Genomic DNA, 22,781 nt, shown 5'->3' with positions numbered 1-22,781 from the left:
AATTAGAATTGGCAATTCAAACGAGGCTTGCCACCCATCCACCCTTAATGGGCTCCAAGAATACGTTTTTAAAGCAATCGTTTTTTTGGGAGCAGTGACTTTAATAATTCCTAAAGTGAAACAATACAAATGAAATATTCCTTTAAATATCTTGCCTGGGGGGTCCCCTTAGTCTGACTGTAAAGTGGTGCATCTGTATCTTTGTAATGTGTAGAACAGTGCCACAGCAATAATGACATTTCTAAAGAAAAAATAATAATTTAAACTTGTTTGCTGCTGTAATATATTGCCAAATCTCGCCGATATAGATGAAAAATCTATGAAAAAATGGTGCAGGGTCCCCCCCATCCATCCCTGGGCTGTGGTTGGCAGGGTCTGTGGGTGGGGGGCTTTTCGGAATCTGGAACCCCCGTTTAGCAAAGGGGCCCCCAGATCCCGGCCCCCCCCTATGTGAATGGGTATCGGGTACATTGTACTACTACCCATTCATCAAAAAAAGTATCAAAACGTTAAATCCACAAGAGACAGTTTTTGACAATTCCTTTATTAAAAAAAAAAAGTGCCCAGCAATGTAAATCCATTGTCAATCACGCTGCCCGACACATCCGGAAAATAGAAAAACCTTAAACTGCTGTCTTTTTGCTTTGACAGCTCTTATATAGGCAAGGGCGGGCAACCCGCTGACGTAACCGGATGACCTCGCCCCCCTCTGATGTTATATGACATTATATGATGTCAGAAGGGGCAGGTCACTGAGTTATGTCACCAGATGGCTGTCCGTGCCTGTATAACAGCTGTCAGCTTTTTTTCTTTTTTAATGAAGGAATTGTCAAAAATTGTCTGTTGTGGTTTTTACTTTTTTCAAAAAAAATTGGTGAATGGGTAGGGGTACAATGTACCCATTGCCAATTCACATGGGGGGCGGGATCCAGGGGCCCCCTTGATAAAGTGGCTTCCAGATTATGATAAGCCCCCGCCCACAGACCCCAACAACCACATTCCAGGGTTGTCAGGAAGAGGCCCTGTCCCCTTCAATACATTGTATTATATACTCTACATTGCACTATTTGCCATGGACTGTATTATATATACTACACTGACTGCACTATATACTCTGCAATGTATTATATATACTACAATGATGGCACTATATATTCTCCACTGTATTATATACACTACACTAACTGCACTATATACTCTGAACTGTATTATATATACACTACACTGACTGCACGCTACACCACTACCTGCACAATCTTCATTCAATCACTATATACGACCACCGTGTAAGCTGCGGCCTTATATAGTGTGGGGCGTGGACTTAGCCCTTGAGCCATGATTGCCCAAAGGCACCCTGCCTTTGGCCAATCATGGCTCTCGCAGCACATTGCGCTGTGATTGGCCAAAGCATGCAGGTCAGGTGCATGCTTTGGCTAATCAGCAGCCGTCAATGCACTGAGATCTCGCAGTGTATTATGGGGCGTTTTTTTTTTTCTGCCAGATTTACTAATACTTTCCTATGGGAAACACTGCAAGGCTTTTCCGATGGAGCATACACACGGCCGGGATTCCTGGCCAAAGCTCTCTTGGCAGTTTTCCTGCCGAGTTCTTGACTTTCCCCTTGGTTTTCCCGGTGGACTTTTTCCCACCTGGAAAACTGAGCGTGTATACAGGGCTTGAATATAGCATATTTCTCTCTGCTAGGGATAGATAGCTCCATAAAAATGCAGCATAATACAACAATTCCAAATATGTGTATTAATATTTGCTCTCAATTACCCATTGCCAGGAAATGGTTACCAAAGCCATTGATGGCCAAAATTAATAAGGTGTATTTTCCAAAATGTAAAGCCTTCTTAGAAACTATCATGTGTGAAATATATGTGATCCCCATTCTCAATTCTGGTTGTCCTCCTGACCCCTAATTTAACATTAAAGGTCCAATTTTAGTCTAGCCTATTCACATTGTGAAGGTTAATGTAGTGTGATTTACAATTTTAAGGAGCTTTGCATCTTTTATACAACCAGCTGATGAAGCACACAATCAGAGAACAGGACCCCCAACGAAGGGGAATGTTATAGCTCCCAAACTAGTTTGATTGCTATATTTGGACTTCTATTATGAAATAAATACTCTTAGCACTCTTTTTTATCCGCCACCATCCAGCAATAAAAGTTTGAAAGATGTTTTCATTCTTCCCTACTATGAAAATTAAAAAAAGAAGCCTTGGCTAATGCTGGACTTTAACATTGTATTTCTGTATAATATAAGGAATCTTTCTTTCTGAAGCAATTGAATTGACATGTGGATGAAAATAATGTGCATGCATTGTCCAAATGAATGTTACAATGTAACATTACAATGGTTATTACAATGTAATAAATTTAGTGTAGTTGGGACCATTTTAAATCCATATTATCTGAGTTGTCCATGTACAGTACAGAGCAGGTTGAAGACCTTTTGGCTCTAAAAAGATTACTGCTAAAATGTCAGACTCAGAGATGTAAGTCTGTTGCTTTTTGCACAGCTGATAAACAAGCAATGACAGCACAAATTCAAAAAGTAAAACCAGTTTCTATATTGTTTCATTCTGTTCACTGTTTCAATACTTTGTATATGACAGATTGAAATTAGTAAGTATTATATTCAGTTTTTTTTATTTAAATGTAGCTTTTCCACCTATATTGCTACTTTTATTTTGGCCTAATTAGATCATTCTCAAGGATTCGGAGGGAAATTTGGAGTACAGAAAGACAGACAAGATAAATCTGCTCACAGCTGGAGCCATAAGGAACAGCTACAGCCCCATGAATCTCAGACAGGTGATATGTAGACCAAACTAATTAGAATGTTGACACATGGCTCTTATCTATAAGTCATATATTTGTATGTTAGTTATTTCTGAGTAGGGATAGGCCGAACACCCCCCAGTTTAGTTCGCACCAGAACACCTCGAACAGGCAAAAAGTTCTAGCGAACATACAAACCCTATTAAAGTCTCTTGGACACGAACATGAAAAATCAAAAGTCCTAATTTTAAAAGCTTATATGCATGTTATTAACATACAAAGTGTATGGGGACCTGGGTACTGCCCTAGGTGACATGTAACAATGCAAACAACGTTTTTTTTTAATTATTGTTTTTTTCAGGAGCAGTGATTTTAATAATGCCTAAAGTGAAACAATAAAAATGAAATATTCCTTTAAATATCGAGCCTTGGGGGTCCCCTTAGTCTGCCTGTAAAGTGGCGCATCTGTGCGATGTGTAGAACATTGCCACAGCAAGAATTACATTTCTAAAGGAAAAAATGCAATTTAAACTTGCTTGTGGCTGTAATGTATTGCCAGCTCCCAGCAATATAGATGAAAGATCAATGAAAAAAACTGTGTAGGGTTCCCCCCAGTCTATACCAGGCCCTTTGGGCCCTGGGCTGTGGTTGTTGAGGTCATGCGGGCGGGGGGCTTATCGGAATCTGGAACCCCCCTTTAAAAAGGGGCCCCCAGATCCCAGCCCCCCATGTGAATAGGTATCGGGTACATTGTACCCCTACCCAGTCACCAAAAAAGTGTCAAAAAATAAAAACCACAATAGACAGTTTTTGCTTAGACAGAATCTAGTCTGATCTTATTTCTATTTGCAGTTTACAAATAAGGTGTCAATGGCTGTGTCCCCTCTATCTACTCTGTGCTGTATTTGCCATATGCTTTGCTTCCTATTTGTATAGGGCACACCCATAATAATGTAGCCATGTTTTTGCTAGTCCATGGCCAAACATCTGATATTCTATGATAGTTACACCTTCAATAAACTGCAAAGATCTGGCAGAGGAGAAAGCAGGTATTTTTATTTATCGGTAGATATGTGAATAGATATTGTATGTGTGTGTATATACGGTATAATAAACAATATAGCACAGGTTATGTGCTTATTAAAGTGTCATGTACGCCTTGTGCTTGATATTCGAAGGATTCATTAAGATGGGCACTGGCACCCGTCCTGTATGCAGGCTGCTTTTGTTTTGGTATCTGCATCCTCTCCTAGCTTCATGAATGCAGCCTATAGAGGTGCATGCTGACACAAATTGTGTATTTTTGGGGCCAAACAGCTGCTCCTTTATGGCTGCGTCTGTATCCACCTCTTTAGGTTGCCTGCATGAGGGGGGGGGGGACATGCAGTCGCCAAAACAAAAACCGCATGCACGCAGGACAGACGCTAACATTCATCTGAACAAAGCCTAAAATCTTAAAAAAAATAATGGTGCACTATTTTAAAATGCTCCAACTGAAAATTATTTTGATGATTTAGATTATGCCAAAGGGTTTGGAGGGCGCTTTGGAGTACAGACGGACCGTGTGGACAAGGTGAGAAGTTCAGATTGCACTGTTTACTATGCAATAATGGCTGATTAGAAAAGATTGCTTTGTTTGTCAATTTGTAACAGTTGCAGTCCATTGTATCCAAACCAGTGAGTCAAAGCAATTCTAATCTCTAGTTATGCTATTTACCTAGAATCCTAATTGCACCCATAAAAAAGGCTAACTTTATATTTAAATATTGTAAAAGGGATAGAATGGCGAAGTGACATTATTTACATGTGTTGATAATAAAGCTACCAACCCTACACCTTCCAGCTAGGTGACTGTTAAGGAAATTATTTTGGAATCCACTCTTTTCCAACTGGTATGAATCAAAAGAAAAGCAGTGTCGTATATTGTTCTGGTATACTAAAGTCATAAATATGATGAGCTTTCTGCTCTTTTCTCCATTGAGTCCATATGATCACAGTGCATGACCGAAAAGTGATAGTTCTGTGTTAGACGATATATAGAATTACATATAGGCAAACAAGACATTCAAAAAGGAACATTGTCTCCACCTTAAAATAAAAAGGAAATCTGTCATGTTAGAAGAATAAATTCTGCCATTGCTGGCATTCTCCTGAATGTTACATTGACTATCTTGCTTTAGTACTTTGAGTCTCCACCCTGGAACAGGTACTGTATGCTGATTACAACTGTCCTGACCTGCATACCCTTCTATGTCAAATAAAGAATTAAAGACAATGTGCCAGGCAACTATCAGAACCTTCAGAAGGAGGTCACCAATGGCAGCCATTATTTAATAACATAATTACTTTAAGAAATATAGGATCATCTGAAACTTTGTTATAGCATACTAAAAAGATCAATAAATAAGGTCATACTATTGCAAGGTATGAATGATTATGTCCAAACATGCCATAATGTGGTGGGTTTGCAGTGATGGCTGTAGTAGAATCATCAGAACCTTGACTGGAAAAGTTGTGTCCAGTTCTCAGTTATTTCTTAATCTGTCTTAAATGGCCTGGCCTTTGACATACTGTATATAGTAAAGGGAATGTGCAATATAGCTTTAAAAAACAAAGGACTAATTGTGTATGCGTACCTCACTGTTTTTTATATGTATTTTGTCCCTATAGTCTGCCTCAGGGTTTGCTGACATTGAAGCACCAAGTTCTGTATACCAGAAAACACAGCCCCTGGAAGCCAGTAAGTTACAAGAATTTGACTATGTTTATGGAAAAAAAACAAGAGTTATGGGTAGAAATATTAGTAATTACAATAAAGCTAACAGGAATATCCACTTGCTGACCAAGCCTTTTCTGGCACTTTTTGTTTACAAGTTTAAATCAGTATTTTTTGGTAGACAATTTCTTAGAGCCCCCATTTATTAATATATATATATATATATATATATATATATATAGAGAGAGAGAGTGAGAGAGAGAGAGAGAGAGAGAGAGAGAGAGAGAGAGAGAGAGAGAGCAGAGACTCTAGAGAATAAAATGGCGATTGTTGCAATATTTTATGTCATGCAGTATTTGCACAGCAGATTTTGAAACACTTTTTCTTTTTAAAAATACACTTTCATTCATTTTAATGCAAAAAATCATAATATATAACCTAAGTGTTTGGGTAAGATATAAAATATGATGTTATGCTGAGTAAATAGATACCTAACATGTCATGCTTTAAAATTGCACACGCTCATGGAATGGCGACAAACTACGATACTTAAAAATCTCCATAGGCGACGCTTACATTTTTTTAAATAAATACGAAATAATAAAAATATGAAATTAAAATGTCATATTCGTGCATGACTTACGTATGTGTTCACTTTTACGCATTATCACGGAGGGATAGGGTGCTTTAAATTTGTTTTCCTTTTTAATCAATTTTTTATTTTGACACTGTCCCTTTAATTTTTTTTAATTACTTTTATTCCTATTACAAGGACATCCCTTGTAATATAAATAAGGGATGACAGGTCCTCTTTATGGAGAGATCTGGGGTCAATAAGACCCCAAATCTCTCCTCTACCTTTAAAAGCAAAAGGGATAAAAAATTGTTTACTTCCACCCTAGACCAGAAGTGACGTCATTACATCGCTCCGATCCTCCAAGCGATCAGAGATTCTAATAAAAACCTTCAGGAAAATAAGCAGGCAAAGATAAGAGAAAAACCTTAGATCAAAAAGGTCACATTCTTATAACAATATAACAGAATTGTCCTGTAAAGTAACGAGGCGTGGATGGAGTCTTCATGCAAGTAATTCCTACTCACTTTGTCAGTACCATTCCTGGGAGGACCAAGAATCCAAAAACCTAATGTGTATTACCACAACATTAACCCCTACAGTGAATAAGGAGGGAAGGGAGGTGAAAGTTAGGTGGGGGAGACAGGATAACACTAAGGTTACAAGAAAATGTACAGAAGTCCAGAGACCGCTAAGCCACTTGAATACTCAGGGGAAAACCAATGATGCAATGTTTCCAAGGATATTTGGCCAGAGACAGAGTTCCTTAAATATGTTATGAAAGCAGGAGGGCAAAAGTTTATGGTGCTTTAGGAGAGGCATATGTGAGCCAATCCCCAAAATGAAAGGAAGCCATTCTGAGTCTGAAAAAATAGAGACCATAAAGGCCTGCCATCTGGATGTGAAACACTTGAGATGGAAATAGTTCTGTATCTCCAAATCTAGCTTATCCCTAGTAGTTGCTTCAGTTCCTTCTTTACATTGAAGATGGTCGGCCATACAGAAGAAGTCCACTTCTTCAGTATTGCTCTCCAGGCAAACAGGAAGCATATATAAATCCATTGTGCATAATGAGAAGAAGAACACTCCCCAGGATCCTGGGTGGTGTGTCCTGATGTTGAGCCTAATCCAAACAGCAGTAGCAGAGGATCCTGTGGTATGGAGCGCTCTCCAGTTTTAGTAAATTAACCGCCATTGCCTCTTTACCTCACCCATAGTGCTCTGGAAATCATTTGTTATACATTGTGGCCCAGATTCTCGTATATGGGCGTAAAACTGTGCGGGCGTAACGTATCTGCGTTACGTTACACCGCAAGTTTTAAATGGCAAGTGCTTTCTTCACAATGAACTTGCCTGTAAACTTTACGCGGCACAAATCTAACGTAAACGTCGTAACTTCACTGCGTCGACCGTGCGTACATTCGGGAATTCGCGTATTTTGCTAATTTGTATACTCGACGGGGAAAACGACAGAGGCTACACCAAGCGGCCCAAAAAAAAATTGCATTTAAGATCCGACAGCGTAAGAGCCTTACGCCTGTCGGATCTAATGGATATCTATGCGTAACTGATTCTAAGAATCAGTTGCATAGATACGATGGCCCAGATTAGGACTTACGAGTGTCAGGAACTTAAGCTGACATTTATAGACACAAGGGCAACATATTAATCCAGTCACCACAGAATGTGTCAAGGCAGATGATTGTCAAAGAATAGAATGGGAATTGTGAAGGTTGTGAATTCACCCCGTTCGAATTACATAATCCCGTCCCTTGGTGTCAGGAAGTCTACTTATATGTTTTTCTTTTGATATACATGGCTGAAGGTGTAAATGGTGAAATTGCCATGTTAGAGATGGTAAAACAGCAATATATGTGGGAGACAGTTCCAGTTTAACATAGATGGCCTTTTTCCCACCTCTTTTGAACCAGTTGTCTTTTCTGTCAAAACATACATCTCGCTATCCTTTAAAGAATGTCCCCTTTCCTTATGGTGTAGAAAAACTATATTTTTATATTTTTCCCTCCTATGCTGGACCACCTGTGTATTGAGAGACCGTTTTGTCGCCCCGAAGTGCAGGTCCTTGCATTCCTTTGCTAGGGTTTGGATGTTAGGAAAGCACTTAGGAGAAAAAAACAACCTCTCAATGAACAGATTTTGTCTAATATAGGAGGACATAAGACAGACAGAAATTAAAGCCTATGGTAATAGGTCAAAAAATCCTGAAGAGTCCAAATTGTATTGTTCAACTGGTTACAACAAGCAAGGCAAATGACAGCCAAGACTTTTGGCACACAGACCCACTTCATCAAGACTTGGTGAAATGGCAGAATGTTAAAAGGACTCAAAATTACTCCTAAGCAGACTAATCTGCAAGAAAAGAAGGGACCTCTTATGTTGGATTGTCAGTGGAAAGCTTATGCCGCGTACACACAATCAGTCCATCCGATGAGAACGGACCGATGGACCGTTTTCATCGGTTAACCGATGAAGCTGACTGATGGTCCGTCACGCCTACACACCATCTGTTAAAAAAACGATAGTGTCAGAACGCGGTGACGTAAAACACAATGACGTGCTGAAAAAAACGAAGTTCAATGCTTCCAAGCATGCGTCGACTTGATTCTGAGCATGCGTGGATTTTTAACCGATGGTTGTGCCTACTAATGATCGTTTTTTTCCCATCGGTTAGGAATCCATCAGTTCAATTTAAAGCAAGTTGGCTTCTTTTTAACCGGTGGTTAAATAACCTATGGGGCCCACACACGATCGGTTTTGACCGATGAAAACGGTCCATCAGACTGTTGTCCTCTGTTTAACCTATCGTGTGTACGAGGCCTTAGTGGTCAATGGAATAGTGTCTCTAGCAATGGTAAGCAGAGAAGAGGCACTGGTGTCAGTGTAGTATACTCTTATATTGGTAGTCAGTGGTAAAGTCTACTTTTACACTGGTGTTCTTTACCATGGTGGTTGGTAGAAAAGTGTCCCCTTACACTAGTAGTCAGTACTGTGTCCTCCTACCACGATGTAGTGTCCCCTTTGCGATGGTGGTCAGTGAAAAATGTGTTTAAATTACACTGGTGATAAACTGAGAAGTGCCTGCTTGCATTGGTGGTCAGTAGGTGATCAGATATATTCAGAGTGTCAGTGGTTACCTACCTGAGATAGGAGAGGCTCCACCATTCCCACACTGCTAACTCCAGCTCTCCTGAGTGAGGCTGGCACTAGAATATTACAGACACTGTCAGGCTGTCCAGTGCCGGCTGTAGTTTAAATCTCTAGAGATAATAAACCAATGTATTGCTTGTTTCTTAAGCCCCATACACACCATCAGATTATCTGCAGATTTTTTTCTGCAGATTTACCAAAACCATCTAATAGGAGGTCAAACCTTAAGAGTTTCAATTTGTATGCAATCAGGCAGGCCCTTGTACTACATGGTTTTGGTAAATCTGAAGACAAAAATCTGCAGATAATCTGATGGTGTGTATGGGGCTTTAGGGAAATTGCTTCAACGAAATTGCTCTAGTCACATTAGTTCCAACCCTAATGCCGCGTAAACACGATCGGTCAAACCGATGAGAACGGTCTGATGGACCGTTTTCATCAGACCAAACCGATTGTGTGTGGGCCCCATCGGTTATTTATCCATAGCTTAAAAAAAAGCCAACTTGTTTTAAATTTAACCGATGGATTCCAAACCGATAGAAAAAAAATGATCGTTAGTAGGCACGACCATTGTTTAAAAATCCATGCATGCTCAGAATCAAGTCGACGCATGCTTGGAAGCATTGAACTTCGTTTTTTTTCAGCACGTTGTTGTGTTTTACGTCACCGCGTTCTGACACAATCGTTTTTTTAATTGATGGTGTGTAGGCACGACTGACCATCATTCAGCTTCATCGGTTTACCGATGAAAACGGTCCATCAGACCGTTCTCATCGGATGGACCGATCGTGTGTACGCGGCATTATTCAAAAACAAAAACTTTTGCCAGTGCTTTATGCAAATTTATGAGCAAGTATCTGCTTAAAGTATTATATTAGAGTGTTGAGGAGCCTATGTATTATTTTTCAGATTTTTACCATTTTCAAAGTGTATACCGGTATGTTGTGTTCGTATCACATTTATGCTTGAGGGCTGCAGAAAAAAGATAAGTAGTAGTAGTATTTTTTTTACCCTGAAAATCCTTTTTTTAAGTGACAAGTGATGCTCAGAATCTAAGATCACGATTTGAAAACATGGCCAAGACAGCAGAGAAAGAAAACCAAAAGAAAGCAGAAGAAGAGAGAGCAAGGAGAGAGCAGAGAGACAAGATTGAGCGACAAGGACAAGTAAAAAAAGAGGTAAGACATAAATAAAATAGTTGTTTAATGTATTAAAAATGATAATCTTAAAAAATATCAGTTCAGTGTAGGAATTTCCCTTTTTAACAGCAACTGGCAGAACTCCTGGGCCAAAGGTTTCTAATCTCTTCTCCTAGTACATATCCTTGGTCACAATGGCTACCTTGCATTTTGATTAGAAAACAATACAAAAACCAATGAAGGCAAAGGAGAGAAAAAAAGATGAGAAATAGTCAGAGTAACATTGTCTATGTAGCTGAAAGTTTATAGTGATGCTGCCCATATAGGGCAACTTGAAAGGTTTACTTAGACACCCCTCCCCTAGTAGCATATACTCACCTTTTCTCATTCTTTGACTGTTCTGTTTGGGTGCAATGAGCTATGTAAAATATCCAGCAGTTCCAAGTTTGGGTAGGACTGTGACTCATTCCCCCTTTGCCCTCTCCTGATTGGACAAGTTCTGTTACATGGGGCTGACAAGGTTTTCATAGCCATGTGTGAGCTCTGACAAGTCAATCTGGAGCTTACATTTAACCACCTTTCCCCTGCCTTGCATGAGTAAACAGAAAGTTCACTTTAATAATCATTCTCTTCAATGTCACTCACTAGTATAAAAAGACACACAAAAAGCAAATGTCAGTTAAAAAAATATTTGCAAAAATGTTATTACATAATATCGCGTGAGTGAGCCCCTGTGCATCAACGTGTTTTGCTGGTCTACTTTCTCAGGACACAAAAAAGGGGAAAAGGAAGAGGTTTCACTACATAAAAAGAGACATTCTATATGAGTCAATTATATTGTGTACAGAAATTAGACCTAAAATATTGGCACATCACATATACATACCTGCATATTTACAAATGTTCTTCTATTATTGTACAGGATTTATATTGCAATAACTCTACAACATTAGGACAGGCAGTACAATTATGCTGTGTACAGACGATCGGACATTCCGACAACAAAATCGTGAATACATTTCAGACGGATGTTGGCTCAAACTTGTCTTGCATACACACGGTCACACAAATGTTGTCGGAAATTCCGAACGTCAAGAACGCGTTGACGTACTACACGTATGACGGCACTAGAAAAGAGAAGTTCAATACCAGTCGTGTTAGTAGAAGTTTGGTGAGAGACGATTTGCGCTTTTCAGCCTCATGCTTTTCATTCCGTTACAGCGTGACAAATGTACTATCTCCATTACGAACGCTAATTTTACCAGACTGAGTACTTGATCCAGAGCATGTGTGTGGAATCCATCTCGTACTTGATCCAGAGCATCTGTGGAATTTTGTGCATCTGAATTGTCCACCCATGATCGGAATTTCCGAGAACGGATTTTGTTGTTGGGAAATTTGAGAACCAGCTATCAAATTTTTGTTGTTGGAAATTCCCACAGAAAATGTCCAATGGGGGGAATTTCCTACCAAAAGCTCCCATCGAACATTTGTTGTCGGAAATTCCGAGCGTGTGTATGCGGCATTACAATACAATTTAATACAGGAGTAATCAGAGGCCCCTGCTCGTTAGAGCTTACAATCTCTGAATATTGTACACAACACAAATAGTGAGTGAGCCAAACTGTTTACCAGATGGTATTGACCCTCAAAAATTTGAGTGGTCAAGGAATGCCTTTATGACATTAATCACTAGGGCTTCCTATGCTCATACACTCCACAATGCATCTTCTCCAAACAACTGCAGTGAATGTGCTCCCATCTGATGTTCAACAACGTGTTGTCCTGAACTTCAGGAGGAACATTTACTGCAATTGTTTGAAGATGCCTTTTGGAAATTGTGATGTATGAGCGTGGGAAGCCTTACTATTATTGTGATAAAGGCGCTGTTTGACCACTGAGAATTTTTAGGGTCAATACATTCTGTTTTTTTTTTTTGCATTCTCTATTGGGACTATTTGAATGAACAGCTTTTTTTTATTATATTGATATTTTATTCTTGGAATTAATGTTTATTTTATATATGAATCATTGATGTTTACTGCTACATTTATTTATGATATTTTCTAATTTCTGGCCAGCAAATTGTGTCAGCTGCTTTACACCATCTTACTAAGTCTCAGCGCAAGTATTACAACTTTGAAGATTTTTTTTTTTTTTTGGCATATCTTATTTTAGATCATTTTAGATTGAGATCATCACTTGGTCTCTGGGCTATGCAATGTAGACAGATTATGGCTAGTGGAAGGGGTCAGCTTTGTTAAACCATCACAGCACCTGTCCTGAGCCCTGATAAAAGCAGTGGGCTGACTCTTTGATGGAGTTTTGCAAAAATCAAAATGCCTTGATGGAGGGATGTCAGTGTGGAGGAGTTAAGCCGTACACACGATCAGAATATCGTACAAAAAAATACGCTTTCGACGAGATCATACGAGAATCTGATCGTTAGTACAGAGCTGTCATTCAAAATTTTCCGAAGGGACAAACACGAAAATATTTCTTGGACGATACCAGGTCGTACGATTTTAGTTTAATCAGTACAGTTTTCATCCAAAAATACAATACAAATGCACTACAACACATTACATCACTTCTGAATTTTTATTCTGTAATACAAAAATTATCGTATCGGACCATTATGCAGGTTAAGGACCTTGCCCCTTTTTGCGATTCTGCACTGCGTCGCTTTAACTGACAATTGCGACGTGGCTCCCAAACAAAATTGGCGTTCTTTTTTCCCCACAAATAGAGCTTTCTTTTGGTGGTATTTGATCACCTCTGCGGTTTTTATTTTTTGCGCTATAAACAAAAATAGAGCGACAATTTTGAAAAAAATTCAATATTTTTTACTTTTTGCTATTAATAAATATCCCCAAAAAATATATAAAAAAACATTTTTTTCCTCAGTTTAGGCCGATACGTATTCTTCTACTTTTATTCTTATTCTTATTCTTGTACTTATTTTTGGTGAAAAAAATCGCAATAAGCGTTTATTGATTAGTTTGTGCAAAAGTAATAGCATTTACAAAATAGGAGATAGTTTTATGGCATTTTTATTAATATTTTTTTTTTACTAGTAATGGCGGCGATCAGCGATTTTTTTCGTGAGTGCGACATTATGGCGGACACATCGGACACTTTTGACACATTTTTGGGACCATTGTCATTTTCACAGCGAAAAGTGCTATAAAAATGCACTGATTACTGTGAAAATGACAATGGCAGTGAAGGGGTTAACCACAAGGGGGCACTAAGGGATTAAGTGTGCCCTAGGGAGTGATTCTTACTGTGGGGGGGGGGGCGTGGCTGTAGGTGTAATGTCACTAATCGTCGTTCCCTATAACATTGAACAGACTATCAGTGACACTGCCACAGAGAAGAACAGGGAAGGTTTGTTTACACTCACCTCTCCCCGTTCTTCAGGTCCTGTGACCGATCGCGGGACACCGGCGGCGATCGGGTCCATGGGTCCTGCAGGCGTGGTCACGGAAATTCCGGACCGGGTCGTGAGTGCGCCGGGGGCGGCGCACGCGACCCGCGGCTAGGCTCTTAAAGGCGACGTACAGGTACGTACCTGTGCCCAGCCGTGCCATTCTGCCGACGTATGTTGGCGTTGGGCGGTCCTTAAGTGGTTAAAGGGGTTGTAAAGGTTTGTTTTTTATTTTCTAAATAGGTGCATTGTTGGTTCACTTACCTTTTCCTTCGATTTCCCTTCTAAATGTTTTTTTTCTTTGTCTGAATTTCTGAATGAATGACTTGTATAGCGCTGCACATGCGAACTGAATCGCCTCTGGGCGCTTTTTCCAGCCAGAGTCTGCTTGGCTGGTGCGGTCATTTTACCCCATAGGATCTCAACACGCTTCGGACACACAGTCATACACATATATACTGGGCCAATTTTTTGGACAGGATCCAATTTACCTACCAGCATGTCTTTGGAGTGTGGGAGGAAACCGGAGTACCCGGAGGAAACCCACGCAGGCACAGGGAGAACATGCAAACTCCAAGCAGATGGTGTCGTGGTCGGAATTCGAACCAGCGACCCTTTTGCTGCTAGGCGAAAGTGCTACTCACTGCACCACTGTGCTGCTCTGTTTTTTTTTCTTTGTGTGAATTTCTCACTTCCTGTTCCTCCTCAGTAAGCTTTGCCCCCATCATCCGAGCCGTTCTGGTTGGGGGTTAGTCAGCCAGAACATCTTACTGAGGAGGAACAGGTAGTGATAAATTCACACAAAAAAAAAAAAACATTAAGAAGGGAAATCGAAGGAAAAGGTTAGTGAACCAACAATGCACTAGCTTAAAGGAACCTATTTAGAAAATAAAAAACACACCTTTACAACCCCTTTAATTGGGTAGGAAAGAGGGAGAGATGACAGAGAGTATCCTCTATCCAAGAGCCAGGTCGCTGTATCTGACTTGTTGCCGCCTCTAATGCACATTATGACTAAGCCATTTCAGTAAAGGTGAGGAGCCTGAACAATTGTACAATACTAAAGGTAAAAATAGAGCTAAATATAAACTGTTCATTTTGTTGTAGGTTGAAGAGAATGTAGAACCTGAAGTGCCTCAGAGGCAAAAAGTCCAAATACCGCTTCCTACTCCAACTCCACGTGTCTCCACAGTGACTTCACAACCTACTGAAGACGATGTAAATACATTTACATAGACTTTAAAATTAGATATGGGATCTTCCACATCTTGTTATTATACCCTTCACATCTTTATTTATTACAGGATCCTAACTATGAAGCACCTCCAATGGTCCCTCCCAAAGTGCCAATGATGATGCCCCCTCCAGATGAATCAGGCTCTGAGGAAGAGACATATGAAGATATTATTGTCCCCCCACCTATCACAGAAGATGAGTATGAAGATATTCCAGATCCTCCACCGAGGGAGCAGGAAGAAGAGGACGGTGATGATTATGAATGTATCCCAGATGAACCAGTTACACAACAGGAACAGTTGTATGAAGAATTGCCAAAAGATGGTGAGTAGAATGAGAACATTCATAAATAATAAATATTAAAATAAAAACCTAAACGTTACGTTTTTGTCGAACATATTTTATTTATTAAGGTTTTCGAAGTAAATACAAAAACACAACATAAAAACCGATACAGCCAAAAACAGTTCTAAATCATTTGGAATGTAATAAGTATATGAAGTTTGTTTTGTCAATTTGTGTAATAAGAAAAATAACCCGAGGAGTTAAGGCCCTAGGGCATTCTTTCTTATACTTTAGGTGACATTGATATATGCTGGCATCTAGCCAGCAGGACCAGATACAATGCAATATGCATGGAGTCATGTAGAAAGTGAGTGTGTTTCTCAAAATCTATACACCTATTCAGTTCTTGTAACCATTCTTCTATAGCTGGGGGGGGGGGGGGGAGATGTATGGTCCTGTACGCTGCATGCAGCTCCCCATTGAAAAATGCATCAAAATCATGGTAAAATAGTTTTTCATTTTTGTTGCATTTTTGAGTCGCATCCCCAGAAATATTTCCTGCTTGTGTGATTGGCTCGCTGATTTTCTCCGACAACTTTGCAAAGATACTAGTAACATTTTGGCATTTCATTTTGGTTAACTACTTCTAAAGGGAGGCAGACATTGCAACTTTCCTCACTAGAACGCTGAAAGTGCATCAGGCAGTTATAATGAGTGCAGACCCTCCCAGCCAGCAATTAGCCTGGACTGGACTTGGTAAAACAAGCAGCTTTTTCTTCAGGACAGAAAAGGGCAGGAACCTGCTACACAGTCTGTGAAAATCCTTGCTATGTACATGGATCACCCCAAGGGGATTTTTCTTTGGAGACAAAAGTAGAGTTACACTTTAACCTCCTGGGCGGTGTTCCCGAGTCTGACTCGGGGTGAGATTTTTGGGCTAAAATCGGTAACCCCGAGTCAGACTCGGGCTTGCCTCGCTGGATGTACAGGGAGTGTTTACTTACCTTGTCCCTGGATCCAGCGATGCCACCGCGCTGTGTGAGCGAGCGGGACCTCGCTCGATTCACACAGCGTCCTCCTGTGCCGCCGATCTCCGTTCCCTGCGACGTTACGACGCACGGGGACGGAGAACGGCGCCATATTCAAAAAAGTAAACAAACACATTACATACAGTATACTGTAATCTTATAGATTACAGTACTGTATGTAAAAAAAACACACACCCTTGTCCCTAGTGGTCTGCCCAGTGCCCTACATGTCATTTTATATAATAAAAACCTTTTTTTCTCCCTGTAAACTGTAGATTGTCCATAGCAACCAAAAGTGTCCCTTTATGTCAAAAATAGTTTTAGATCAGCTAGAAAACAGCGATAATAAATTATAATCACTTGCAGAATTGTGCGATAGCGATTTGTGGGGAGATTCGTCATAAAAAAAAAAATTATGACAATGACAGTTCTGCAACTGAGCAAATTTCAGTGATTTTGAGTTGATTACATTATTGAATAATTTTTATTATAATTATATTATTATTTGTTATAATTATTTATAGTTATTTATTATATTATAATTTATAATTTTGTTTTTTAAAAAATGTCATACCCGGGATGCCTATTAGAATCTTGTTTGGTCAGATTTAAGTGAGTTATTTCTAAAAATTACAGACCTACAATATAAAACACCAAATTTCCTTGCAAATAATGGTACCGCTTTCAGCATGTTTTTTCTGAAAGAATCATACCTCCAGGGAGGTTAAGTCTCTGCCAACCCTGCTAATAATGATTATATCTACAGCTTATGATACATCATATAAATAAGCCTGGGTGAAAGAGGCTGGCATATACACTAATATGGGGAAAAAAGGTGCCATTGTCACTTGATTCCTCCTAGAAGTGCATTTGCTTTTAGAGTTTTCTTCTAAGATGCATGTAAGCTCACAGCACTCAACATTAAAGGGTCACTAAAGGATTTTTTTTTAGCTAAATAGCTTCCTTTACCTTACTGCAGTCCTGGTTTCATGTCCTCATTGTTTGTTTTTGCTCTGATGTTGCTGTAATTCTCCTCTGTTTTGGACACTTCCTGGTTGTCTGTTTCATGATCACCACAGTACTGGGAGCTTCTAGTTTCGTTTTCCAAACCATCACTTCTCTATGGCTCTATACAGCACAGAGGCAGGATAACATGCAAAAACGAAACTGAAACTACAGGTACATTATATGATTGATTTTTATCAATTTTTTATCATTTTTAAAAGGAATCAGTTAACTATTATGTCTATATACCATGTAAACAGTCATTTGAGCAAAAAAAAAATTCCTTTACAACTCCTTTAATTAAGAAGCTTTATCTTCAAAATTAACACATTCTTTTTTTTTCTGTTTTTAAACAGGCAACTCAGAACCTTCTGCTATTGCTCTGTATGATTATGAAGCAGGTAAGCTGAAAATGTATATTTTATTCCCCATTAAAATACCAATAGTGAGACAGTTTTATTGAAATGAAGCTTGTCTGATGCAGTGGTACCGTGTGGCTGATTCATTAAAACTGGAGAAAATAAATTGGGAACCAAAGTGTAGTTGCCAGTAGCAACAACTAGGCTTCATCCTAAATTTTGTGGGAAAATTAAACAATTCTTATTTAGAAACTGAGAGCAATTACTGATGATTTGTTCTCATATTCTATCGTCCCTTATATATGAATCTGTCTTGTCTGTGTGCAGTCTCAGTGTTAGAATTTCCATTGTAAAGTCAGGGTTGGGATATACAGCCTGTGAAATTCTGGGAAGTTCTCTTTGCTTAATGCAGCACCAATTTGGGGGGCAGCCAGACATGTGACTTTGGCAGGTCATGTGACCAGGCTCTTTTGCTTATACTACCATATTTTATTTAGAGTCCTGAATCTGGTGGCATATGCTAAGCACATCAATAAAGTACATTGTTGTGCTTTATAAATGTGTTGTTTTATTTATTTCATAAATATATAGATTTGTTTTATGTTATTATGTTCCAGGCTAAAAAATAAAATTACTTTTAAATGTTTTTATTCTTGCAAATATTAAATATTGCATATGCACGTTGCCTATTTTCCAGCCAACAATTGGAGCAATAAGACAAGCTTACCAGGCTAACCTTAACTGTTTTGCCCAAAAAACTGTTTACACAGCCCAGTAGCTGAAGCCCAGATTATATGCTGAATGAGCCAAAGGAGTGACCCAGCCCTTCTTCTGTCCCTCTCTCCTCCCCTGCTGTATTGGCCTCTATACAGAGTTTAAATTACACACAGACTGTCATAAAAGAAGCTATTGTTGTGCTCCTACTTTAGAAAACTCATAATACCATGCAAAACTTGTATCACAGTGGTACTCTTTTGAGAATATATGTTCTCATTTACACAGGCACTGAGATCCGTTGTTTGGGAATGGGCCATGTGTTAAGCGGCTTAAAGTGGACCTTCAGTAATTTTTCAACTTTCCATCTATTAAATCTTCTGCCCTTGTTGTTTTAACTTTGGATAGTAAAACATTTTTTTTTCTGCCAGTAAATACCTTAAACAGCCCACTTCCTGTTTTTGTCTGGTAAAAAGCCTAGGCTTATGAGATCATGCACAGCTCTCTCTAACTCTCTCCTGAGAGTTTGCCAGGAAGGAGGGGTGAGTCATACAAGGGCCAATGAGAGCTTCAGAGGTGGAGGTGTGCCTCCTGTGTGTCTGTGTAAATCCAGGAAGTGAACAGGCAGCAGCTTCAGCTGCCCACAGTTAAAATGGATGAAGCCAGACTCAGAGGAGGGCAATTTCTGCAGCATATTTGGCAAGTGCAGAATCACAGTACATATAAAATAATATGCAAAGTGGTTGGAGGGAAGCTTCAGAATGGCAAAGATGTTTTATTACAAATTATGTGAGCAGACTGCAGTTCCTCTTTAAGACACAAGGTGCTCCATGCAGGTAACACTTTTTAAGCCTATGGGGATGCAGCAGCTGCACGGAAACAGCCGCTTGTCCCAATCTGACAGTGTGGGGGAGTGGTCCCGATTGTACACAGTGTGCACAGCTGTCAAATTGACTTTAATGGGCTGTCTGCACCCAGCACTTGGTGGCTCTAGCCTCTTCAATGCATGGCCCATTCACAGACAATGGGTCTCAGGGCCTGAGGCCTAAAGGTGCATTTGTAAAATATAGATTTTATTTAAAAAAAAAAAAATCTATACAGCACAACTTTACCAACTTTTAAACGTAAACAAAAAATAAAAGTAACCTCAAATAAAAGTAACCTCAAACCATTTTTCCTTTTAAATAAGCAGCACAGCAGCCAGATGGTAAGAGAAGGTTTAGCGCAAACAAAGGATTATGATTTATTCCTAGTATTATAAACAAGGTCAGTGAGTGACTCGCTCTTTTGGCCATGAACGTAGAGCTTAGTTTCTCATACACAAAGAGTAACACAATATAGCAACTATTATTTACCAAAGATACAAATACATGAAACATTAAAAACAATAATTGCTCTGGTCTTTATTGCCACCTTTTCCAGACTATTTTTTATTGTACTTGAGTGATGCTGCTATATATAGTAGAATCAAATGTACAGAGGGTTAAGGTAATGAATTTAACCACTTCTACACATAGGACGTCATCTGGTGCTTCTCAGTGCTCTCCCGTGCCATCGGGGCCCAGAGAACGAATCGGCTGGCGCCGGCTTACGACGATAGAGATTTCCAGTCATCTCTATGACCGTCAGAGGCCCGGGCGCGAGGTTGTGACATCATGCTGTCAGCATTAGATCGGTGAATTTTTCCCCGATCTCATGCTTTCCAGCCTGGAGGAGAGATGTGGGGTCTTATTGACGCCGCCAGTTTGCCCCATCAAATGCTGCCAGTGTGCCCCCCCGCCCTGCACTTACCTGTTTTGGGTCAACGCTGTCCTCCACGCTCCCTCCGAGTCCTCAATGTCTTCTCCCGTCCTCTTCATGTCATCTCTGCTATGATTGAATGCCTGATAGGTGTCCAATCACAGTGCCTGTCGCTTCAGCCAATCAGGTGACAGGTAACCAGACCCGGCGGGTCAGTGTTAGAGAAGCCCTTTTTTCGAACGCACAGCAGTGTGCCCGCTGTTTAAAGATTTGGAAGCCTATTGGAGCCCACAAGCTCTAATCAGGAAGCCTATTATAGAGCCTAATCAGGCACTTCCAAAACACCCCCACCGCTGTAATTCAGATGCCCAGTGCCCGACAAGGGGCCGGACACGTGAATAGAGGGCGGCAGCGGCGACAATAGATAAATTCATGCAATGCATGAATCTATCTATTGTTGATTGACTTGTGCAGGAGAGAGGGGGCGGAGCTCCTGCGCCCTCTATGGACGCACCGTCACTGCTTCCAACATGACAATGACCCAAAGCACACAGCAAAAATGATCACACAGTGGTTGAAGGAGAAAAAGGTGAATGTCCTTGCATGGCCTAGTCAGAGCCCAGACTTACACCCCATTGAAAATCTACTTATGCAGGACTAATGCGTGTTTTTTGCCTTTGCGCACAAACAAGGGGAACGGGACGCTTTTTAAAGAATATATATATATATCAATAGGATAAAAAGGTGAATCTCCTTGCACGACCTAGTCAGAGCCCAGACTTACACCCCATTTAAAATCTGTGGAATGACTTAAAGATTGCAGTCCACAAATTGTAACCTTCAAATGAAACTGAAGTAGTTCTGCAAAGAAGAGTGGGCAAATATTACAAAGTCTAGATGTGCAAATCTACTAGAGACATATCCCAACAGAGTAAAGGCTACTATATATATATATTTTTTATTGTTATTATTTTTTTTATACTGTTTCTTTTTTTTTTTAAAGATCACTTTTATTGCTGTCACAAGGAATGTAAACATCCATTGTGACAACAATATGCAGTGACAGGTACGCTTTGTGGAAAGATCAGGGGTCTATTAGATGCTTTTAAGGACAGAGGAGACATCTGGGGTCTATAGACCCCAGATGTCTCCTCTGTCCTTAAAAGCATCTGATCACACCAAAACTGGTGTGAACAGATGCTTTCACAAATTACAGTTTACATCCGAGGAAACTGGAAGTGACAAAGTACTAGTCGCTTCCAGTTTCCTATACCATAGAGCTTATAAGGGACTTTCTGGTCCTAAAAAAGCTTGCTGGTAAGCCGGCGAAACTGCTGGCTTCATTCTAGTGATCACCGGTGGGTGGCAGGAGGGGAGGACCTCTCTTGCCCCCTGTAAAAGCAATCAAGATGCTAATTAGCCACTAGGATAGATTTTACATAGAACCAGCAGCCGGCAGAAAAAAAAAACATACTGGGATGATTCCCGTAGATGCAGGCATTATCCCAGCATAACACTTGAAACTGCTGACACATATGTATGTTATAATAATAAATAAATTCCATGCTTGGTGCTGATTGCAGAGCTCTAACTCTGACTTACCAAGGCGTGTCAGAACGCGAACAGAAGTTGTTATTTTTAGGCTGTGACTGTTTTGTATTAATGCACCTAGAATGTAGGTATACTGCTGATTGAAACGGAAAGTTTAGTGGGGCTTTAAATAAGGTTCTGACTGATATTTAATTCAAGCTGAAGTTTATCTTCAGGAGTGAAATGACAATTTGGGACAAAAAACAATATGTACTATATCTGTGTGCATCTACATCTTCTTGTTTTGTAATTCACAGGTGGTGATGATGAGATCTCATTTGAACCTCAGGATATCATCACAGACATTGAAATGATAGATGAGGGTTGGTGGACTGGATCCTGCAATGGGCGGCGAGGGCTCTTTCCTGCTACATATGTGGAGCTTATGCAGTGATAACCCAACCAGATTTCTGATATGTCATGCTTCCTGAAAACATTTTAATCCAGTTGTGTTTTGTAACTTGAAAGTCTTTTAGGACAGTAAAATACGTTGTAAGATGAAACATTCATAACTGTTCTTCAAACCCAACTCCAGCAAGGACTTTTTTGTTTAGTTTTGCACATAGTGGGGAAAGGATTGATGGTTTCACTTGTAATGTGTGTTCCTGTTGGGTAGGTTTTTCCAATTGAATGGGGAAATCTTTAACTTTCTCTTATTAAAGTGGTTGTTACCTTAAACATGTAGTTCACGGCCAGTCCCTCTATTATATCTAGGCATAACACACAGTAAGTGTTTTATTAAAACAAAGCTTGTAAGTACCTTTTTACAGCTATATTCAGGCCGATCACGTGACTCCCAGCTGATCTCTTACTCCGATCCAAGGCTACAGCAGGAGGAGATGAGATCTTCCTCTGACGTTAGCTGGGGAGGTCACGTGACCAATCAGCCCTCCCCACTGTAGCCCTGAATCAGAGTAGGAAACCGGATAGGAGTCATGTGAGCGGCCTGAATATAGCTGTAAAGAGGTATTTACAAGCTTTGTTTTAATAAAACACTTACCCTGTGT

General features: G+C 39.9%; 1 protein-coding gene across 2 annotated transcripts in view; it reads left to right on the top strand.

Moving 5' to 3' along the window:
• LOC120931574 (src substrate cortactin-like) overlaps positions 1-22,522 on the top strand; it is a 75,003-nt gene extending 52,481 nt beyond the window's left edge. Inside the window, exons 11-18 of one of the 2 annotated variants that reach the window (XM_040343152.1) lie at positions 2,713-2,823; positions 4,308-4,363; positions 5,461-5,530; positions 10,281-10,426; positions 14,925-15,035; positions 15,122-15,377; positions 17,728-17,772; positions 22,032-22,522. In XM_040343152.1, the coding sequence (XP_040199086.1) occupies positions 2,713-2,823; positions 4,308-4,363; positions 5,461-5,530; positions 10,281-10,426; positions 14,925-15,035; positions 15,122-15,377; positions 17,728-17,772; positions 22,032-22,168 (932 nt within the window). In that variant the 3' untranslated portion in view covers positions 22,169-22,522. The remainder of the gene's footprint in view (positions 1-2,712; positions 2,824-4,307; positions 4,364-5,460; positions 5,531-10,280; positions 10,427-14,924; positions 15,036-15,121; positions 15,378-17,727; positions 17,773-22,031) is intronic. The other variant, XM_040343153.1, reaches the window with a different exon arrangement.
• Positions 22,523-22,781: the final 259 nt, after the last annotated feature.

Source organism: Rana temporaria, chromosome 3, assembly GCF_905171775.1.
Source record: "Rana temporaria chromosome 3, aRanTem1.1, whole genome shotgun sequence".
In the NCBI taxonomy this organism is placed as follows: Eukaryota; Metazoa; Chordata; class Amphibia; order Anura; family Ranidae; genus Rana; species Rana temporaria.
Note: the sequence above shows the minus strand (reverse complement) of the source record. Positions and strands in the feature narration are given on the sequence as shown.